This window comes from Diadema setosum, chromosome 6 (genome assembly GCF_964275005.1).
Source record: "Diadema setosum chromosome 6, eeDiaSeto1, whole genome shotgun sequence".
In the NCBI taxonomy this organism is placed as follows: domain Eukaryota; kingdom Metazoa; phylum Echinodermata; class Echinoidea; order Diadematoida; family Diadematidae; genus Diadema; species Diadema setosum.
In genome coordinates, this window is record NC_092690.1 from 25,064,490 (window position 1) to 25,083,225 (window position 18,736).

At 39.2% G+C, this 18,736-nt stretch overlaps 2 protein-coding genes across 2 annotated transcripts in view; one reads left to right on the forward strand and one right to left on the reverse strand.

Annotated features, from left to right (window-relative positions):
* LOC140229476 (ubiquitin-ribosomal protein eL40 fusion protein) overlaps positions 1-18,736 on the forward strand; it is a 336,799-nt gene that overhangs the window by 87,059 nt on the left and 231,004 nt on the right. The gene's annotated exons all lie outside the window — the stretch shown is intronic.
* LOC140229475 (uncharacterized) lies at positions 7,468-14,999 on the reverse strand. Its single transcript, XM_072309727.1, has 4 exons — positions 14,972-14,999; positions 12,002-12,125; positions 11,359-11,593; positions 7,468-9,971 (listed from the first exon to the last, which is right to left on the reverse strand). Exons 2-4 carry the CDS (start codon positions 12,029-12,031, stop codon positions 7,468-7,470), a joined length of 2,769 nt encoding a protein of 922 aa, XP_072165828.1. The 5' UTR covers positions 12,032-12,125; positions 14,972-14,999.

An 18,736-nucleotide genomic window follows, 5' to 3' on the forward strand; every position in this document is an offset into this window, starting at 1 on the left:
ATGATGGGGTCTCCCTCTAAAATGACTTTGTGGAGAATACACTTTATATTTAGCATGGCAGCTCGGTAGAGATCGGATATACACTGTAGGTCTCAGTTTAAATAGGTGTTAAATTCTTGACCAAAGACTATTAGTTCATGAAATGAAGTGGCACTACTCAACATCAAATCCATCTTCGATGTATAGCACTATAAAGTGAATGCAGACACACCACCATAAACACCTGATAAAAGTTACCGAACATGCAATTTCTCATTTTGGTGACAACTGAGTTCGCCATAATTGGAGCTTTCCATGCTTTCATGATTTGATAGTTTTGTAATCTGTAATTTCCAAAAAAAAAAATATAGAATTTCATACTTTTCAACCAAATCTACATTTTGGTATTTGAGTATACAATTTTCTTTGATTTCTTCAACTTTATTATATGGGTTATGTGGTGACAGGTCACTTTTGTTTCCATAAATTAATATCCAGCAGAATTGTGCGCTTTCTATGGCAATGCAGCATCAAAGAATTCAGGTTTGACCACTTGCGCGTTATCAAAGCCAAAAATATGACAATTCATGCCAAACATATTTCAGTGATCATGGGGTGTGTCTAGCAACAGCTAAATGTGAGATGAATACCACCGTACACACGAATGTAAATGGGAAACGCTGAAGAAATTCGAACAGCAAGCTTCTAAAACAAACAACAAAAAATTTGGTGCTTGTAAGAATACTCACAAAATGAATGCTTTAGATTTTAAGAATTACACACAGTGGCAAAAAAAAAAAAAACATGGTAAACATTGACTTTTGGTTGTGTTTTTGACTTCGTAAACAACTTTTCTCCAAATACACTGTACTTACACTGAACAATGGATATTTGCTCCCTGTGAGAACGCAGATTTTTTTTTTTAAATAACAAAAACAACAGTATTTCTTCATGCAACTTGCATGAGAGAGAATCATGTGACATCACAATAACATGACAGGGGTGGCCAATTTGAGGAGCAATCACAGCCAACACTGGATCAAACACAGTCCTTTGAAAGCTTTGAATATTTTTTCACGTAATCATTTCCTAATAGCCCTTTGTTGGAAAAGAGCTCCTCTTATTCTTATCAATTGCAATTGTCCTATTTACAGGAAAATTTCCTCTTTTCCTAGAAACACTTTTCCATTTCGTCTCACCTTACTGTTCACATGGTACACTCGATGCATCACAATCTCAGATATGAACACTGCCAAGGTCATACCTACTAATGTTTCAAAGTGCTTGAAAACATGGTCGTACGATAAAGAGTCAGAAAGGGATTTTAGCACAAATAACGAGATGAATTAAGTAGAAGTTGTAGTGTGACATTCCATGGGTCAAACAGGAATTGACTCGTGCAAAAGCAAAGGGTCGACTGTAGTTCTTATGAGTTTTGCAGGCAGGACATGACCCCCCCCCCCCAAAAAAAAAAAAAGAAAAAAAAAATTATGATCATGACTGTACATGGAATCCCCATTACAATGACATCGCCGGAACCCTGAATTTATCTTGTTGTAAACGGCACCTCATTGTAATTTCTAGTAAAAAGTAGCTGAATACAGTCAGTGGAAAATCAGGACTGCCAAATTCACCTCATTAACCAATTGAGGACAGACTGATTTTGCATTAACATGCATTTCCCATAGACACCTGCCCGAGTATTCTCGGGGACTCGTCCTCAATCGGCTAAAAAAGGTAACTCCTCATATGAAGTGAGCTTGTTATAATTTGGTTTCCCCATATAACTTCTGTACCAATGTAGCTGTGATGGCAGCCTTGCACGAGGTTGCCACATTATTTAACCCTATTCTAACTGGGGGCTCAAATTGACCCCCCTCGACGTTTCGCGCCACGATTTCGCAACGCGCAAAGATTTTGCCGCGTCGTTTCACAACTTTTTTCATTGAAGTCTCCCGCATATTTAGAGACCAAATTTGCGACGTCCGGGTACACCGTTTTGAAGTTACATAATGTTTTGCATATGCATGTCAACCAAAAAAACAGCTCAAATTTATGATAACGTGTGCAAATCCAATACAAATTGTGTTTTTTGGTTAAATTGATATAAATTAGATTATTTCAACTTTTAACCATTGAAATTAATCAATTCTAGTGCAGATAAGCCTGAAAAAGTGCCTGCAACAAATTTTGGCAAAAAAAGAAAAGAAAACAAAAGGTCGAAAAAACAATAAAATATATAAGAAATTAACAAAACAATAAAAAACAAAAGAAATTGATTTCGATTGTGCTATTTTTTTACACGAAAATTGTTTGATGTGTCTTGAGGAATTCTGACACAAAAATTTAGCAATCCTCCAGTCTTTTTAATGGAGTTATAGGTGAAAATATGATTTCATGCATAAATTTGCATTATTTATTAAAAATAGAAAGGCAATATTTTTCTATTGTATGACCATGTAATCTTGTAGTTGACATCCAGCTCTATCTTCAGGCAAAATTTTGTGGCGATCGCGCGATCGGCGGCCGAGATCTGAAGGAGGGGGTCAAATTGACCCCCCCTCAGTAAAAACTCAAATAGCCCAGTTAGAATAGGGTTAAACAAGTTCCATTCTCATGTCTCGTCATACATTTAAGTCACTAGTCCATGATCATTTCTTGAGTATTTGCAGACATCAATCTACAACTTGTATAGCTTAGAAATACAAAATATAAAGAACAAAACAGAAAACAACAAAATAAATGTAAACACATGAAACAAATTGTTCCAAATTGTGGCCTTTAAAACTGACTACCCGAATGCAACACTAGGGCTGTGTATCTCATGTTAAATTGATAACCCATAGCATGTCCATGCAACTTTGGTATGTGGTCACACATGTCAGGGGGAAAAAACAACAAAAACAAAACGATTGAACAAACAAGAATAACACAATAACTACACACTAATGGAAAATAAATAGAATATGTTAGGTGTATGTAGTCCTAAGTTTGGCAAAGATGAAGATGTACATAGTTTAGGCATTATTACTGTCCTTGGACCTGCCGAAGAACTTGCTTAAGTAGAATTTGCTTTCAACAACAACCAAGACACATTTTTGCAATGAATGGAATAAATAGGTTATGCAAATGAATACATGAAACGAACAAAGACACCCCTTCTTTTTGAAACTTGGATAAATTTTTACCACACATCACCCATGATTGCATATCAGCCGTCTTCTTCTATTCCCTATTCTTGTTTTTTGCCTTCTTCTTCTCAATGTAAGAGCAGCCTCAATGAAGGTGTATTATACTTGATTTGGCTAGCATTCAGCTGGCTAGCATTAAGCTAGCTAGCAAGTAAAGAGCATGCTTACATTTATCCCTCTTTGTTTTTTGTGGGGGTTTTTTTGGTCATCTCTGCCCCTCCCTTTCTCTGAAGGGCAAATGGCCCTCCTCTCTCAAAGTGAACGATGCAGTGATGACCCCCCCCCCCCATCCCCGCCCCGAGATGGTTGCAAGGGGCATGACTCTATAGTTGATGTCCCCAAATGGTGTAAAAATTAAGGCTGCTGCCAAAACCACCTGCCTAGTAGGTGTAAAGCTATCTTGTTAAAAGTAGGTTTGCCTTATTAAGTAGGTATACATGATGTTCATATATCTGAATACATTTTGCTGTTCTTTCCACTGAAAATGGTGGATTTGGAGCAATTCTTGGGTCTCAGCTCACATTTGTACACAATCTGACACCATTTCCTGGCATCAAAGTTATGCCTGTATCTAAAATGAAATAGACCTGGTATTAAGCCCAATGAAAATATTTTGTCCAACAAATACTGCTCTGCAGATTTGTTTAAAAAAAAGAACAAAAAGCAAGAAGAAAACAGGAATGGCCATCATTTTGGTATTAGTTTCAGCCTATCAAATTTCGTATGAGGTAACAGCATACAAGTGTACATAATATTACTTAAAGCGAATAGTCATCAAACCCTATTGACAATGCTAAATTAATGGCACTTGTGCACCATGCAATTTTAGTCTTGCCTCAAGAGAATCCATTAATTAAACCAAAAATAATACTCCTTTTTACAAGCAGTTTTGACCCATATTTCAGGAGCTTTTTTTTTTAAATCCTTGTTAAGTTCAGTTGATGGCATTTAAAATCAGAGCTGGCTTGTGCCAAACTATCTTTTTTTTTTTTTTTAACTACTAGTAGGTTTGGCAGTGAGGAAAGTTGAATAAGATTGCATTTGAATGGTTCAAGGTGTTTTCAAAAACACCCTCTATGGTATTTTTTTCTTCGGGTTTCTGTGTTTGTTTGTTTTTTAAATACCAATGGCATGACATTAGTTCTTGACCATGACTGAACATCAAAGAAGTTTTCAACTAGTGTGTACGTCTAGATGGCCACAGCCTGTTTTCCCAGTGAGGGCATTATTGCCCTTTGCAGGTGGGACCCAAGCACCAGTTAAGTTTATTGACTTTAACGCACATGTTTGGCACTACTCAGAATAGTTGTTCAAATGGAAAACATTTCTCAGTACAATCTGAATACCATCTTACAATTTGCATGGAACATAAATATTTCAAACCCTTCAAAAAATTCCCCCCAAACTACTCACATGTGTGGAGACACAATGTTACAAAAAGACTTACTTGAAGAAATGCTTCTTTTTTGGGGGGGAGGGGGGGGGGGAGGGCAACTGAAAAAAGAAACCCATGACCAATATTGGCTAAATTGCTACACGTAACATTACATCCTTGGCTTTGCTGCTAAAAACAGATGCTGAAGTAGTATCTTTGGTGACCAAAGGCAGACTTTTTTCTGCAGCCTGTTTAACATCAGGAAATGTAAAATGATAAAAAATTTTAAAAAATAGATAAAAGCAAACTCCCATCTTATGTTACAGTGTCCAATCAGTGACTTATAACAGTTAACTCGAAGAAACCAAAATTTCTGAGGTTTGGTGCTATATCATATTATTACACTATTTGCTCTTCATCGTTAGACATTTATGAGGTAGAGTAAAATGTTCCTTTTCGCTTGAGCACTTCGTTGTTAATATATGAATGTTTTTGGTTGCACAACTTTCATAAGCTTCATAATTGCTAAATTCAATACTTTTCTGAAATTTCTCGATTCTGAAATTGGCAACACATTCTTGAGGTGTAAAGCTCCCATTTCTTTCTCAAAATGGCAAAGATTTCTTTTTTTTTTCCTGATTTAGTGCAGATTCAATGAACTGAACTACTCGGTAGTCCATCTCATTTTTCTCCAATCTGGGGTAAAGATATCTGTAAAATCTGTGAGATTAAAGTCGGCATGAATATTTCACCATTTCTGCGTGGGTGAAAAGGAATGATAATGATTGGAAAGTGTATTACGTGAAATATCATACTGCATATTCCACTTTATACCCAGCCAAACTGCTTATGACAGGAAGGGATGAATTCATCAAATTCCATTTTCAAGAAATATCATTCAGCACCTGGCTGGTAAGAGCTAGCATGAACTGTATCTACTTTGAAAGAACACAAAGCAAAACAAAGCCAAAAAAAAAAAAAAAAAATCAAAACCTAATATATATGGTTATGGTAAGATCGTATCTCATTTTTGCTTTGATTTGTGGTGAATTTGGACTTTGCTTTTGGCTACTTGAGACTCCCTGAGTTATTGTACGAAAAAAATGACTAATGAGTCTCCATGACTGCAGTTGGCCGTTAGCAGATATAATACTAAAAGTAGCAGCAAGCAATAAGCAGTGTTTCTTTGCATGCATAACTCCCAACTATCACTATGCACATACGGCAGGTACTGCAGCATATCTATGGTAACCTCTGCTTGCTGAACTCTCATTAGTTTTCCGTCAAACGCGCTCCTGTTTTCGGGGTTGAATACAAAGAAGAATGAGTACTCCATAGCTGAATACGATTATACAAATCTTAAAACATAGAGCCCAATTTGAATCAGGATATCATTGTAAGTAGGGAAGTTGTTAGGACTTTGCAAAGTGAATTTTTTACTTGCTTTTTCTACTTTAACTATCAATATCTCTCTCCTTTTCTTTTCTTTCTTTTTTTTTTTTGTCGTTAAGAGAATGTAAACACTTACAATCAAAAATGCTAATCATCAACTCATGAGATGTTGTTCACATACACACAAAACTTCTTCCTGCTAATACTTCTCTAACTTATTCTTCATAAAACTACCAGCCTTCGCTACAATGACATTCATTCCATACGACCCTACATTATATACACGTCATTTTCATATGTACAGAACAGCTCTTTGTACAATCTTAAAGTGTCCTCTCCTCCAGACGAACACGAACACATATAGAAGCGACAACCCATACCAGTAGACGATAACTACACAGACGTAATACTTCCGGTGCGTTTTTGACTGTAGCGGCATACAAAAGAACATTGAATAAAACGTTCATGATTCATGGTCTACATGAGCTACCTGAGCTGCTATTTACTGGCTTACTTCACATTAAAAAAAAAAAAAAAAAAAAAAAAAGGAAGAAAAGTATGTCCATTAAACACTGAAATGAAATTTCAATATGTACAATTTACATTACACATTAAAATATGCTCGAGATTTAGTGCATGATTACCATTATCTGAATTGTTGAAATAGCAAAATATTCTCTCCTCCAAATACAAATCTGATCTAAATTCAACTGTTACACGATTCTATCGTTAGTTTCTACTGCTGCATCTCTTCACACTACATCGGTCACAATTAATCGGCAACAAATATACATTGATAGTCAATAGTTAAATAGACATTAGAAGCATGCAATTCTGTTTAACAGGCAAATTTACTATCTTACACCATTAGGTATTCACAGTCATCAAAATTCTCAAAATATATATGTATCAAAATGTCACAACATAAAAAATACAAACGTCTCGACGGTGAGATGCACGGCGACAGCGCACCCTCTCGCGATGAGTTGTCGTTTTCCAAAACAGGCAATGAAATAATCCTTGGTGTGGTAATTCAAAAGGCAATGTTGAGCTTCATTCAACTGCAGAGGAACATCATTTTCATCGTCCCCGGAGATATGCATGACAATTGACCACCGATGTGGGGAGTGTTTAACAATATCAAGTGCATAACAGATATAAAGTGAGGGGCAAAAAAATATATTGATATCTCAATTCAAACTCCCTCCTTTTTTATTCCACTCCCTTCCCTCTTTGGAGAAGCACAAAATCATGGAGGAAACACATGAGTACAACGAAAAGAAATCCTTTGAATTTACAAATATTTATCTACCTGATAGGAATGATATGTGCTTCCAAAAGCTTGACACAAATGGAGAAAAAAATGATAAAATTGATGATATTGCTAAGGACTGGTTAGCATATCATCCTGTGCCATATTTTTTCTTCCTGGAAGAATTATCAAATACCTTTATTAAAACATTCAAAAAATGTATTTTGGTTATGGGCCAATATCAAGTCTACAGGAGGAAGCTCGGGAATAAATTCATCTCACAACGTGGACATCTGTGTGAGCATGGCTGCTATTGCCTGGTTGCCAGAGTCCTGGACCGAGTATTGTGGGTTTCCGTACATACCCCTATCATGGACCATTGGATCAGGAAGGAACGGGGGAAGCGGTGGACCTGAAACCGGTCCTTGAAGTGGGACCTGCACTTGGCTGTGGGGTGGGCCATGAGGGGGACCGTGAGTCTGGACCTGGACTTGCCCATGAGGCTGGGCTTGCATTGGTCCATGCGGAGGCCCATGAGGTGGTCCGTGAGGTGGTCCATGCAGTGATCCATGCGGTGGCCCGTGGGATGGGCCATGAGTTGGGACTTGGATTTGGTTCTGCTGTGGACCAGAGAGCTGGGCGGACAGGGGAACGTTAGGATCGAGCCCCATGTCCATCATCACTTTGTTAGGCTTCCAGCCCTGTTCAGACATCGGGTCCTGGGCTTGGTCCGTGCCTAGATGGGCCAGTTGTTCTGGGATGGCCCCATGGACTTGGGACAGGTGGCTTCGCAGTTCCATCTTGGTCTTGAAGCCCTCGTAGCACTGGTCGCACTTGAAAGGCTTGGTGTGGACGTGCATGTGGCGCTTGAGGAAGATCTGCTGTGAAAACGACTTGTTGCATTCCTGGCACTTGTATGGGGCGTCCCCCACGTGACTGCAGACATGGGCCTTGAGTCCTGAAGCCCATGTGAATGACTTCCCACACTTCTCACACATGTAGGACTGTGCATTTGCCGAGTGGAGTTGTGTCTCGTGGACCTTGCGGTGTTTCTCAGTCTTGAAGGTCTTGTTGCAGAAGTTGCAGGAGAAGAGTCGCATGCAGCTGTGCTTGGCCTGGTGCAGTCGCAGCTCGGGCTTCCGCATGAACTTCTTGTCACAAACGTCACATTGGTGCACCCTCTCCCCGGTGTGGATGCACATGTGTTGAATGTAGGTGGACCTCTGAGCAAACGACTGGTGGCACACGTCACAGGAGAACGGCTTCTCCCCCGTGTGAGTCCGCATGTGGGTCTTGAGTGTCTCCTGGTGCTTAAGCTTCTTATCGCAGATAGGGCACGAGTACTTGGGCTCCTGGTGGACTATGATGTGCCGGTCCAGAGACTTCTGGCTCATGAGGAGCTTCCCGCAGATGTCGCAGCAGAACTTCTTCCTCGCCTTTGTGGCTTCATCGCACTCTCCAGGGTGTGCCTGCTCCATGTGGGCCTCAAGGTTGGACAGACGCAGGAAGGCTCTGCCACAAATCTTGCAGAGGATGTCCCCTTGGCGAGGCATCATCATGGGCCGGGGTGGGGCAGATTTCCTGCGGGAGTACTCCCCTCTCTTGTGCACCTGCTCGTGCCTCTCCAGGGTGTCCTTCCGCCGGAAGCGGAAGCCGCAGATTTTACAGAGGAAGCGGCGCCTGATGAGGTCCTCATTGTATGCTGGAAGGGAATCCATGGGGTGCTCCTTCCGCATGTGGTGGAAGAGTGAGTAGAAGGAATTCAAAGGTTTCCCGCATACATGGCAGACTTGCTTCTCCTTCTCTTTGCGCGGAACTTCCTCTTCAAAATCCTGCATCTGGTCCGCCTGTCTCTCCGGATCTGCATCGCTCAGGCTGTCTTCGCCCTCCACCCTCATGTGGAATTCTGCATGAGCGGCGAAACTGGATTGGGAGAGACACTGGGCCTTGCAGATTCTGCACACCATGTGACCCTTGTGCTCCCGCATGTGGAAGGCGAGGTGGGAGTACTCCCGGAATCCCCTGGAGCAGAACGGGCAGCGCACCAGCAGCAGGTCGTGCTTCTGCTTGCAGTGCCACCCGAGCTCCCGCATGGTCGGGAACTCGCTGGTGCAGAAGGTGCAGGGGAATGAGGTGTAGGAGTGGATGTGGGTCAGCATGTGCTGCAGGACCCCAAAGGTCTCACCACACATGATGCAGTCGATTCCGTGGCCATCTTCCAGCACGCAGGCTTCATCTGCAGGTTGCTCCTCCCTGCTATCGTTGCTGGATGGCCCTTCCCCACTCTGTGCATTTCCCCCCAATACGGTGGAGCTAGCTGTTGATACCACACGCTGCTGGTCGAGGTTCAGGTAGCTGGGCGCTGGCTCTGTAGGCTTTGAACTTGGCACGTATGCCACTCGGCAGGAGGAGCACTTGTGGGTCTCTTTGCCGCAGTGACGAACCTCGTGCAGGAGGAGTTTCTCTTGACTGACAAATCTCTTCCGACACCACTGGCAGACGTGGCAATCTGCATCGCCGTTCTCATCTTCAAGCTCCCCATCACTTGGACAGTATAAAGATTCTAGTGGTTTGTCTGCATTGCCATCACAGGACGAATAGTCCAGGGATACTTCCTCTTTAACTTTGAATCCACTGCCTATACTGTTGCAGCCGATTTCTAGCAGGGAATGGCTGCCCCCTGCATCGCCATTCAGGAACTTGTGCTCTGGGGTGTTTAGTGCCACTTGTGCGGCAAAGACATTGTGCTGGTCCAGGAGAGTTTCAACGCCGTGATTTCGTCCTGTTGGCAAACACCAAACAAGCAATGCAAAAATTCATTCATTATAGAGCTCCTTAACAGACTCTATTAACTGTCCAGGAAATATATCATGGCATGTGTCACTTCCACATTTTTTTTTTTTTTACATTGGCATTAGTGTTCATGCTGACGAATATTAAAAGAAAGCGAATGCACAAACAACTAACTACAGTAACATTTGTGTACTTCAATATTACATAGGTTGACAAATCATGCTATGAAAAGTTCAGTTCCAATTTGTTCATTTCTCATTTTATTTTGTTCACTTACATGTAGGTGAAGTCAACATTTGCATCAGTAGACAGATGTTTGTAGTTGCTTGCATACCAATGTGAATGCAGTTGTACTGAAGTACTGAATTATTTACATAACATTTATTCAAATAAACAAAATTGTATCTATTCTAATAATGCGTGCAATGGATGCTGGAAATCTCAATAATATCTACTCACATAGATTTTGCATAATTATGCCATATCAAAATACTTTAAAACAACCCTAACATTCTTCACTTCCAATATTCCTGGATGAAAGATTCTGACAAACTGTAGAAATTCTGAGAAGTTAGAAGTTAAAACACACATGATAATCTTTTACAGTAATTCCCTAAAATGCTGAGAATGGTGAAAAAATTATACAGTCAGGACTACTGAGAAAGGAGGGAGGAAAAAAAAAAAAACAATTGTGGTGCCAATCTAAGGCTTTATAGGACAAGCCGACCTTCATAAACATAAGGATTTAGAAAATTGTAGTGATATCAGTACAGCACATCAGTAAAATTTGAGGAAAATCAGAAAATCTGTTCAAAGTTAGGAATTTTTGAAGTTTCGGTGTCGCCATCGCTGGATGAGAAGACTACTACCACTTGTGATGTCACGTGCGTAGAACGATATAAGGAAGGTAAAAAGAAAATTCCACATATTTTCACCTTTCTCGCACGATAATAGAGCACTTGACTTGCCTCTTTCAGAAGGCTGGGATATAAATAATGAATAAATATGAATAATATTACCTTTAACATATGTCAGTAGCCAGTTGAGGGAATGGTATTTTTCAAAATATGCTATGAACGTTTGTGGAATTCTCTTTATTTTTTCCTTAAACATCGTTCTACGCATGCGACATCATACACTGTAGTAGTCTTCTCATCCAGCAATGAGTGTGTAGAAACTTTAAAAATTCATAAATTTTGAATGGATTGTCTGATTTTCCTCAAACTTTCCACGATGTGTTCTATAATGTTGCATTCACTGAATCTTTGTGTATATGAAGGTGGACTTGTCCTTTAATAAGCAGACAAACAAACAGCAAATGCATAGTTTGTCTGTCTCTAGTTTTCTCTCGCCAATAGTTTCCCCACAATGCTCACCAGCCAGGTGCTCCTGGTAGCCGTGCTCAGTCTGGGCGTGCTGCCGGAGGGGTTCCACTTGGGTAAAGCTCTCGCCACACAGCACGCACAGAAACGGGCGTCCCTGGATCACCTTCAGCTTGTGCTGGCCGTCCTGGCTCCCGAGTACGGCCACCAGCCGGGCATTGTGGTTGAGCTGAAGTTTCTTGGCGAGGGCGGCCAGGGAGAGCCCGGCATCGTCAGTCAGGACATTGGCCTTCAGTAGACAACAAGCAATGATTGGGATGGTGATCAATTTCAGATTCAAGATATGGAGATAGCCAAAAACAAAGTGAACAAAGGGGTCCTGATAAAAGGTGGATCCCACCTTTCTGAGGACCTCTTTGTTTTTGGATATCTAAGCCATTTCACAACCGATTGTCATCTTCATAAACTTTACATACCTCTTAGAATCATATGCTCTTTAATATTTTATATAAGTGGCTTCTAATCATCTCACAAAAAGTTAAAGCCTACTGTAAATCCCCCATCTTAACCAAAACTAGACCATCCATTTGAAGTAGGTGCCCTGCATGAGAAAACTTGTCTCCCCAAAATTTTCTGAGAAACGGGGGTCACTATACTGTACTATTTCCTGAAAAAGCTCTTTCCCTTTAATACTCACCAACAAACTGGATGATGCCTCTTGCTCCATTCTTGACTTAACATCTGCTTCACTTCCTGTCCATTCAGGAATCCAGCGTCATCTCTGTTACCGACCGTGCCTCGCAAGTGATGATATCAGGATTCTGTATCCATGGAGATTTTATGAAAAGCACAGGAATGCAGTTACATGTCTATCACTACTTTGTAGCATGTCCCTTGCATGTTTGAGATACATTGTAAGAGGTCTACGTGGTTAGTTAAGCAGTGGCCATTGAAATGAAAGGGGATGGTACAGTGTAGTGGAGGTTGCTCAACCATGATAAAGATTAATTTTTTTCATTATTATATTTGTACCATTAATGTAGAGTGTTGGTAGGACATTTAATTGCATGTTTCAGTCAGTTTTACTTCATTACTTTATCACAATACAAAGTCAGAACCAGACAAGAGAGTCAAACAATGCTCTAATGTTATAACACTCCAAGCATGTGTAGGAGGAAGTAGCCATTATGCAATTACCCGAGTATTGTGCACTGCACAAATTTTCTTATAAGAATAGAAGTGGTTGCTATTCATTTGCCATTAATGCCTTCCAGCTTCAACACAGACTAACATACATTGTACAACTACAAGGTAACATGACCTGAAATTCCTCTAAATCTATTCAGCTTGGTAAACATGACATGATATTAATAGTTAATGTCTGAATCCAGAACAAATGTAATGAAATGTTTTCGAATTGTTGTCCTTGTTCTTAATGTTCTTAATTTGACAGCTGCGAACTTGATTTATCACATGAATATCAGATACCAATTGATAACAAATTTTCAATGGCTGCATCTACAATTGAGCCTCTCAGTATACATGTAACTACATGTACAAGTGTATGTCATGTCAATACTTTAGATCAAAGCCACATGAGGGAGCCTATTCCAACTTGCAATACAGCTGTGATGGAACTTACAAGAGATCATCCACCTGTTAAATATTCCTAACAACTCAGAGTGTTTCATTCATGTGATGTGCTTGCTTTCGTAATAATACCACATAGTAATTCCTTTTCCCTATATTATGGACCCTGAGTAGGGCCTTCCGCAGTTCACAGGAACTTGTGACCAGGACACAATGGGTGTTTTTTTAATAGAACTGCGTCAAGAACTACAATTACAATTATTGTGTAATTCTTTACATGCCACACTGACTGGAATACAAGTACACATACAGGGCCGTATGCATAATTTTTCTTTCCTTTTTTTTTTTGTTTTTTTGTTTTTGTAAGAAGGCTCCATATGTATATTAGACAAAGGTTCCAATAAGATGGACTGTAAAAGTGTTTTCTTCAAAGATAGATTGAAACATTTATGAAGACTAAAGGGTCATGAATTTTCTGCATAGTCAAGAGTCTACAATTTTGTACAGGAGCATTGTACATCGTAGGTCTATCCATCTTATGCCATTTACATAATTTGTCAAATTTACTGGTGGTACATGCATGTCCCTTTACAGGAATATGAATCTAGAAGAAGTTCTAGTTAATTTGCTGTGGATATGGATTTCGTGTGAATGCAGCAACATTCTAACACATCAGCCAAGTGTGAGGAAAATTGGAAAATCTGTTGAAAAGTTATGTTTTTCTCAATTTTTTCATGCAGCCATCACTGGATGAGTAAACTGAGCTACAGTTTGTGATTACACTACAGGACAATAAAAATACCTATAACATATACAGACAGAGAATTCCGATAAAATTTCTTTTTTGTAGGGGGGTGAAAAGTATTGGCACCCTACATTCCCTCCACGTGTTACTATTTGTTGAGGATGACATTATTCCCCCAGCATTCTGAAAGATGTCATTGTCAAGTGCTCTTTAAATTTTCCTAGAAAAGTGAAATACGATATGTTGAATTTTCTGCATCACTTTCTTTATATTGATGTACACAAATGCATTATGCGACGAATTACATGCAGTCTTCCCATCTAGCTATATTTTAAAAATTCGTAACATTTAAGTAGATTCCCAAATTTCCTACAACAAATTTCTTTGATGCCATATGCAATGCAAAAGCATATGTTTCTACATGTAGCCGACAACGTAACGGTTGAATTATGGAGGCTTGCTTTTACAGACGGCTTTAATCATACTAAAATAATATTAGTAGAAGCTACATGTATATAAGTTTATAGACTGTGGATTTTGTTGTCTACTGCTACGAACACATACAATTTGTCATGCGGACAAATGCATTGATCAGGCTTTAGCTGAGCATGGCACAAAGTCTTTAAAACAAGTTAATGACAATGTCACATAATGATCAGAAATTGTACATTTGAATGAACAGGAAATGTCACACGCACGGGTATACACTATCACTCAGCAGAAATTGTACACTCAAATGAAGCTCCAACAACCAAGGCAGGGCCAGAAGTGTACATCTCGACTTTAAGTCCATGCATGCATATGAATGAAGCATATTCACACACAGCTACAGGATGGATGAAATTAGTTACAGTGCATTTCTAGGGCCTGAAATTTGCCATACATCAATACACATGATACATGGAATTGGTGTGTAAGCCAAAGAGACTACTTCTAGCCTTAAACTGGTGCCCTCAGAAACCCCTAATGACAAAATAGATGAACTTCGACTACATGTAACGTAATTCTTCTGTTCATGTGCGCTCTAAAATCAGTGGGCACGGTGGAACGCAAACCCATTTCTCCCGCGGTATCGCACGTACCTTGGATTGAAAGAGGTTAGGTCTACACATGTACAAAAGCCTATGCCGACATCACTTTGAATTAGTGGGACAACCCATTCCGACTCACAAAAGATCGACGATCTGCTACAGTTTGCATGCTTTATCTCCTAATCATCTCACCAAAGTCACTCCAATCAATCACGTCTCGTACCATCAGTCTTCCTATCAGAAAATAAAAGTAACATGTCGGAATATACCCTCGTCAATTTGACATCGAAATATGTTTTACCTGACAAAGCCAGTTGGTCCCATTGACGTCGCAGTGTAAGCTGGAAGTGCTAAATGTGCGATAATAACATGCATGTCGTCATCGGGCCTAATGAATATTCATCAATGAATTCGGGCCCTATCCGTGAAGTGCTAATTAATTTGCACTTTATTCGAGTTATAACCCAAATCGATCGTTCATGAAAACTTTGGATTCCTTTACTTATACTAGGATATTTAACGTGATTGAATCCTGTTGGTTTGGATACTTTGAAGAAAAGTCTTGATATTTCAAACAAAGGCAAAAATAACTTTCAGTTACGAGTGAACACAGGATGGTTTCTACAATACTTGCTCCTGCTACATTACTGCTCCCGTCTTATTTTCTCCGAGGAATCATAGGGTTAGGGTTAGGATTGTGATGGGGTTTTAAGTTAAGTTTTATGTGGGGATTAAGATTAGGGTTATGTTTGTGGGTAGAAATTATGTTTGGCTTAGAGAGCAGATATTTTATGGGGGTAATTGGTGCAGGAGGAAATGTCTGAACCGGTAAAAATGAACTGTATGAATGTCACGACTTTGTAAAAGAAAAAAATTAAAAAAAAATAAAAAAATATTTCCAGCATCAACATCCAGAACGTTAAGTGAATATTACCTTCTGTTAGGTCTTTTAGTATTATCATCATTTTGAAACAATTCTGTAGCGCTAGCTGTGAGCATCTACCTAATGTACATGTTTATTGTATACTTATTTGATTTACTTTTTTAAGTTGTGGTATTTAGATTTTTCTAGTTTGCTCACTTTATCAATAGGCCTATTTTGATGCCATCGAAAATCCCTAAATTCGTATGATAGGTAGTCATGCCTTACTTTGCTTAGCCATAATATTTTCTGTATTGTAGTACAGGCCTACACTTTTTTCTTTCTTAGTTTTCTTAACTATTCTTGATTATCAATGATGATTCTTGACTAAACTGAATTATATTTTTCGTCTATAAAGACTGATTTTTGTATCACTTCGTTTCTGTCTCTAATTGTTTATGTTTTAAGAGATTATCACTCAATAATCTTGGTGCAATAATCATACAATAAGCCAGTTCATAAATTACATGCGTGTGCAAATAAAGGTCACATGTGCAGACCTTGAAATTGACTCTTGACTAAATAACCTATTTAATGACTGAAGTATTTAAAAACTGGATAGGGCTAAATGAAAAGTATGTTAAAGGCAATGTATGAATCAGGTTCATGTCGGAATGTTTCTTGTGAATGTTAAGCGGCCTATTCTTTTCTGCTAAACTGACAAACGATATTCAGTGACAAATAATTTCTGCTTGGTTGCTTTTAACTGCTCTTCTTAAAGATTATTCCATGTTTTCTAAAAGTCGGTGGTTACAGAGGTCATTTCGAGCTTGTGCTAACTATGGACTGGCTTATAGCATCTGAAATATATTGGTTATCTTTCTCATCTCGCTTAGATCTTCAACCCCTTCGGCTTCCCTACTTGCCCCTAGAAGATACTAAGTATACAGGATCCGTAAACGAGGAGCCTGCTAGCGGATGTCATCAGGCTTGCTGCATTCCACGTGTGGTACTAAACAGCTCCGCATTTCCCACATGAATATTTCATTCCGTTTCCCGCGGATACGAAAGGTCAAAATTTTTATCAACGCCATGTGCTCTTCAGGCAAAGTTGGATGGGTCTAATTTTTGCATAAACTAGCTACGTAATGTGCATAATATTACAATACGCGACATCGTGATCAATAGGCTAGCCTTCAGGGCCTAATGAATATGCATTACGGACGAAAGGTCGTACAGCCAGACACACACACACACACGCACACATTCATATGCAGGCGCATGCAAAGATACACACCACCGTGGCGAGCCGTGCTGATGACGACATTGACTGATATGCGCGCCATTCTGCATGTCCATTCAATCATGTTCGACCGCGCTCCCCTTAGCTCTCCATGCATGGAGTTCCATGCATCGACATGCAGTCTCGTATTCATTTGCGTGGGCCTTGCCTTTTGGCGAAAACCTGGTGATTTCATACAGGCGGCAGTGGATTACTAACAACCCTCTAGTTTCTAATCTAGGGTTCAGCACTTAAAATTATAGAAAATCTACCAAGCAGACTTGCATTTCACGATAGATCTGTCGAAACGCGTCCACGCTGTCATATGTTCATCAAGGGTATAAGGATCTCCCCCTTTAATATTTGTCAGCCTGGAGAAACATAAACAAAGCTCAAAACGTGATAACATGTCTGCGGGAGAAGTCCCACGTGTGTCGTATCATCTCGAACTTGCTTGGGTGTTGTTTTCACCGCAGTAGGTCTTGCTATTTGATCCTGCCAGCCACTTACTAGTAGTATATTTCGCAAGCGCGCCGCATCACGCTTGGATCTGTCATCCGGAACCCGACAGAGATTACAACCAATGCCCTAGACTAGCAGGCTCTCTCTGGGTTTTATTATGAAATATATAATGTGTTTTTGTTGTGTGTTTTTTTAGAGTCACAAGATGGTTATAATATGCCGCTATAATCTCAAAGTCAGTCAGTTTATTTCAAAAATACTGTGGGAATGAGCATCATAAATAATTCGCCCCGAAATCTGCACCACTGTATTGTTGTCATTTTACATGAATAACGAGATTTGACCATTTTAATATTTACTATCACCGATTTTTTAAACAAAACTCATATCTCTCTCTTCCCTTTTGCCTCCCTCTTTCTGCACATCATCATACACAAACTCGTATATTTATCATATACAGGAAGGGCCTAGAGGCCCTAGTTATCATGTATAGAAGATGGATCATATAGAGAGAAACATACAAAACATAGGACCCATAACAATCTGTCATGATCTGAAGTGTTATATTTCATTTTGCGTTTTGTGATTTTAACAAGACCTTTTCTTTTTAGTGATTACATTAATCATGACTATCAGAGTGCTTGATCCCTCTCACCTTTACTTCAGAAGATATATGAAGCGCTTCCAAGAAGATGAATATATGAAGCGCTTTATATATGAAGAAGAATATATGAAGAAGAACTTATATGAAGAATTTATGAAGCGCTTTCAGAAGATATATGAAGCGCTTCAGAAGATATATGAAGCACTTCCAATTGGTTGGAAAAGGAACACAGAGGTAGAGAAGGATACAAGTGTTGATAAAATGATTTTTATAAGAAATGGGAAGGAAATTCCTTTGGAAAAGATTACCTCTAAAGACATATATGTTGAATTAGTGAAGAAAGTAAGTTATGATTCTTTGGTGATAGAAAAAATGAGAAATTTATATTTTTGTGATTTTTCTAATAAAGATATAAAATGTATTTTTAGTAGGATAAGAAGTAGCACTTTGAGTTCTGTTTTGAGGGATTTTCAGTATAGATTATTGCATGGAATAGTGTACACAAATCATCAATTATTTCAGTTTAAGTTCGTAAATTATAATTTATGTTCTTTTTGTCATAAAGAGGAAGAGACGTATAAACATATATTTTATACATGTGAATTTGCTAGGAAAGTTTGGGGAAAATGTAGTACTTTTTTTGAATATGTTGATTTGCAACAGTTGAGTTGGGAAGAGATCTTTTTTGGTATAGAGTTACCTGATAAAGGAAAAGCTCAGTTAGTTAACCATGTTATAATTTTGGTGAAGAAATTGCTTTTTTAGGAAGGAAAAATAAGACACCCCCAACGGAATATTTCATTAAAAGGTCTATAGAGCAGGATATGTTAGAAGAAGAAAAGTTAGCAGTTATACG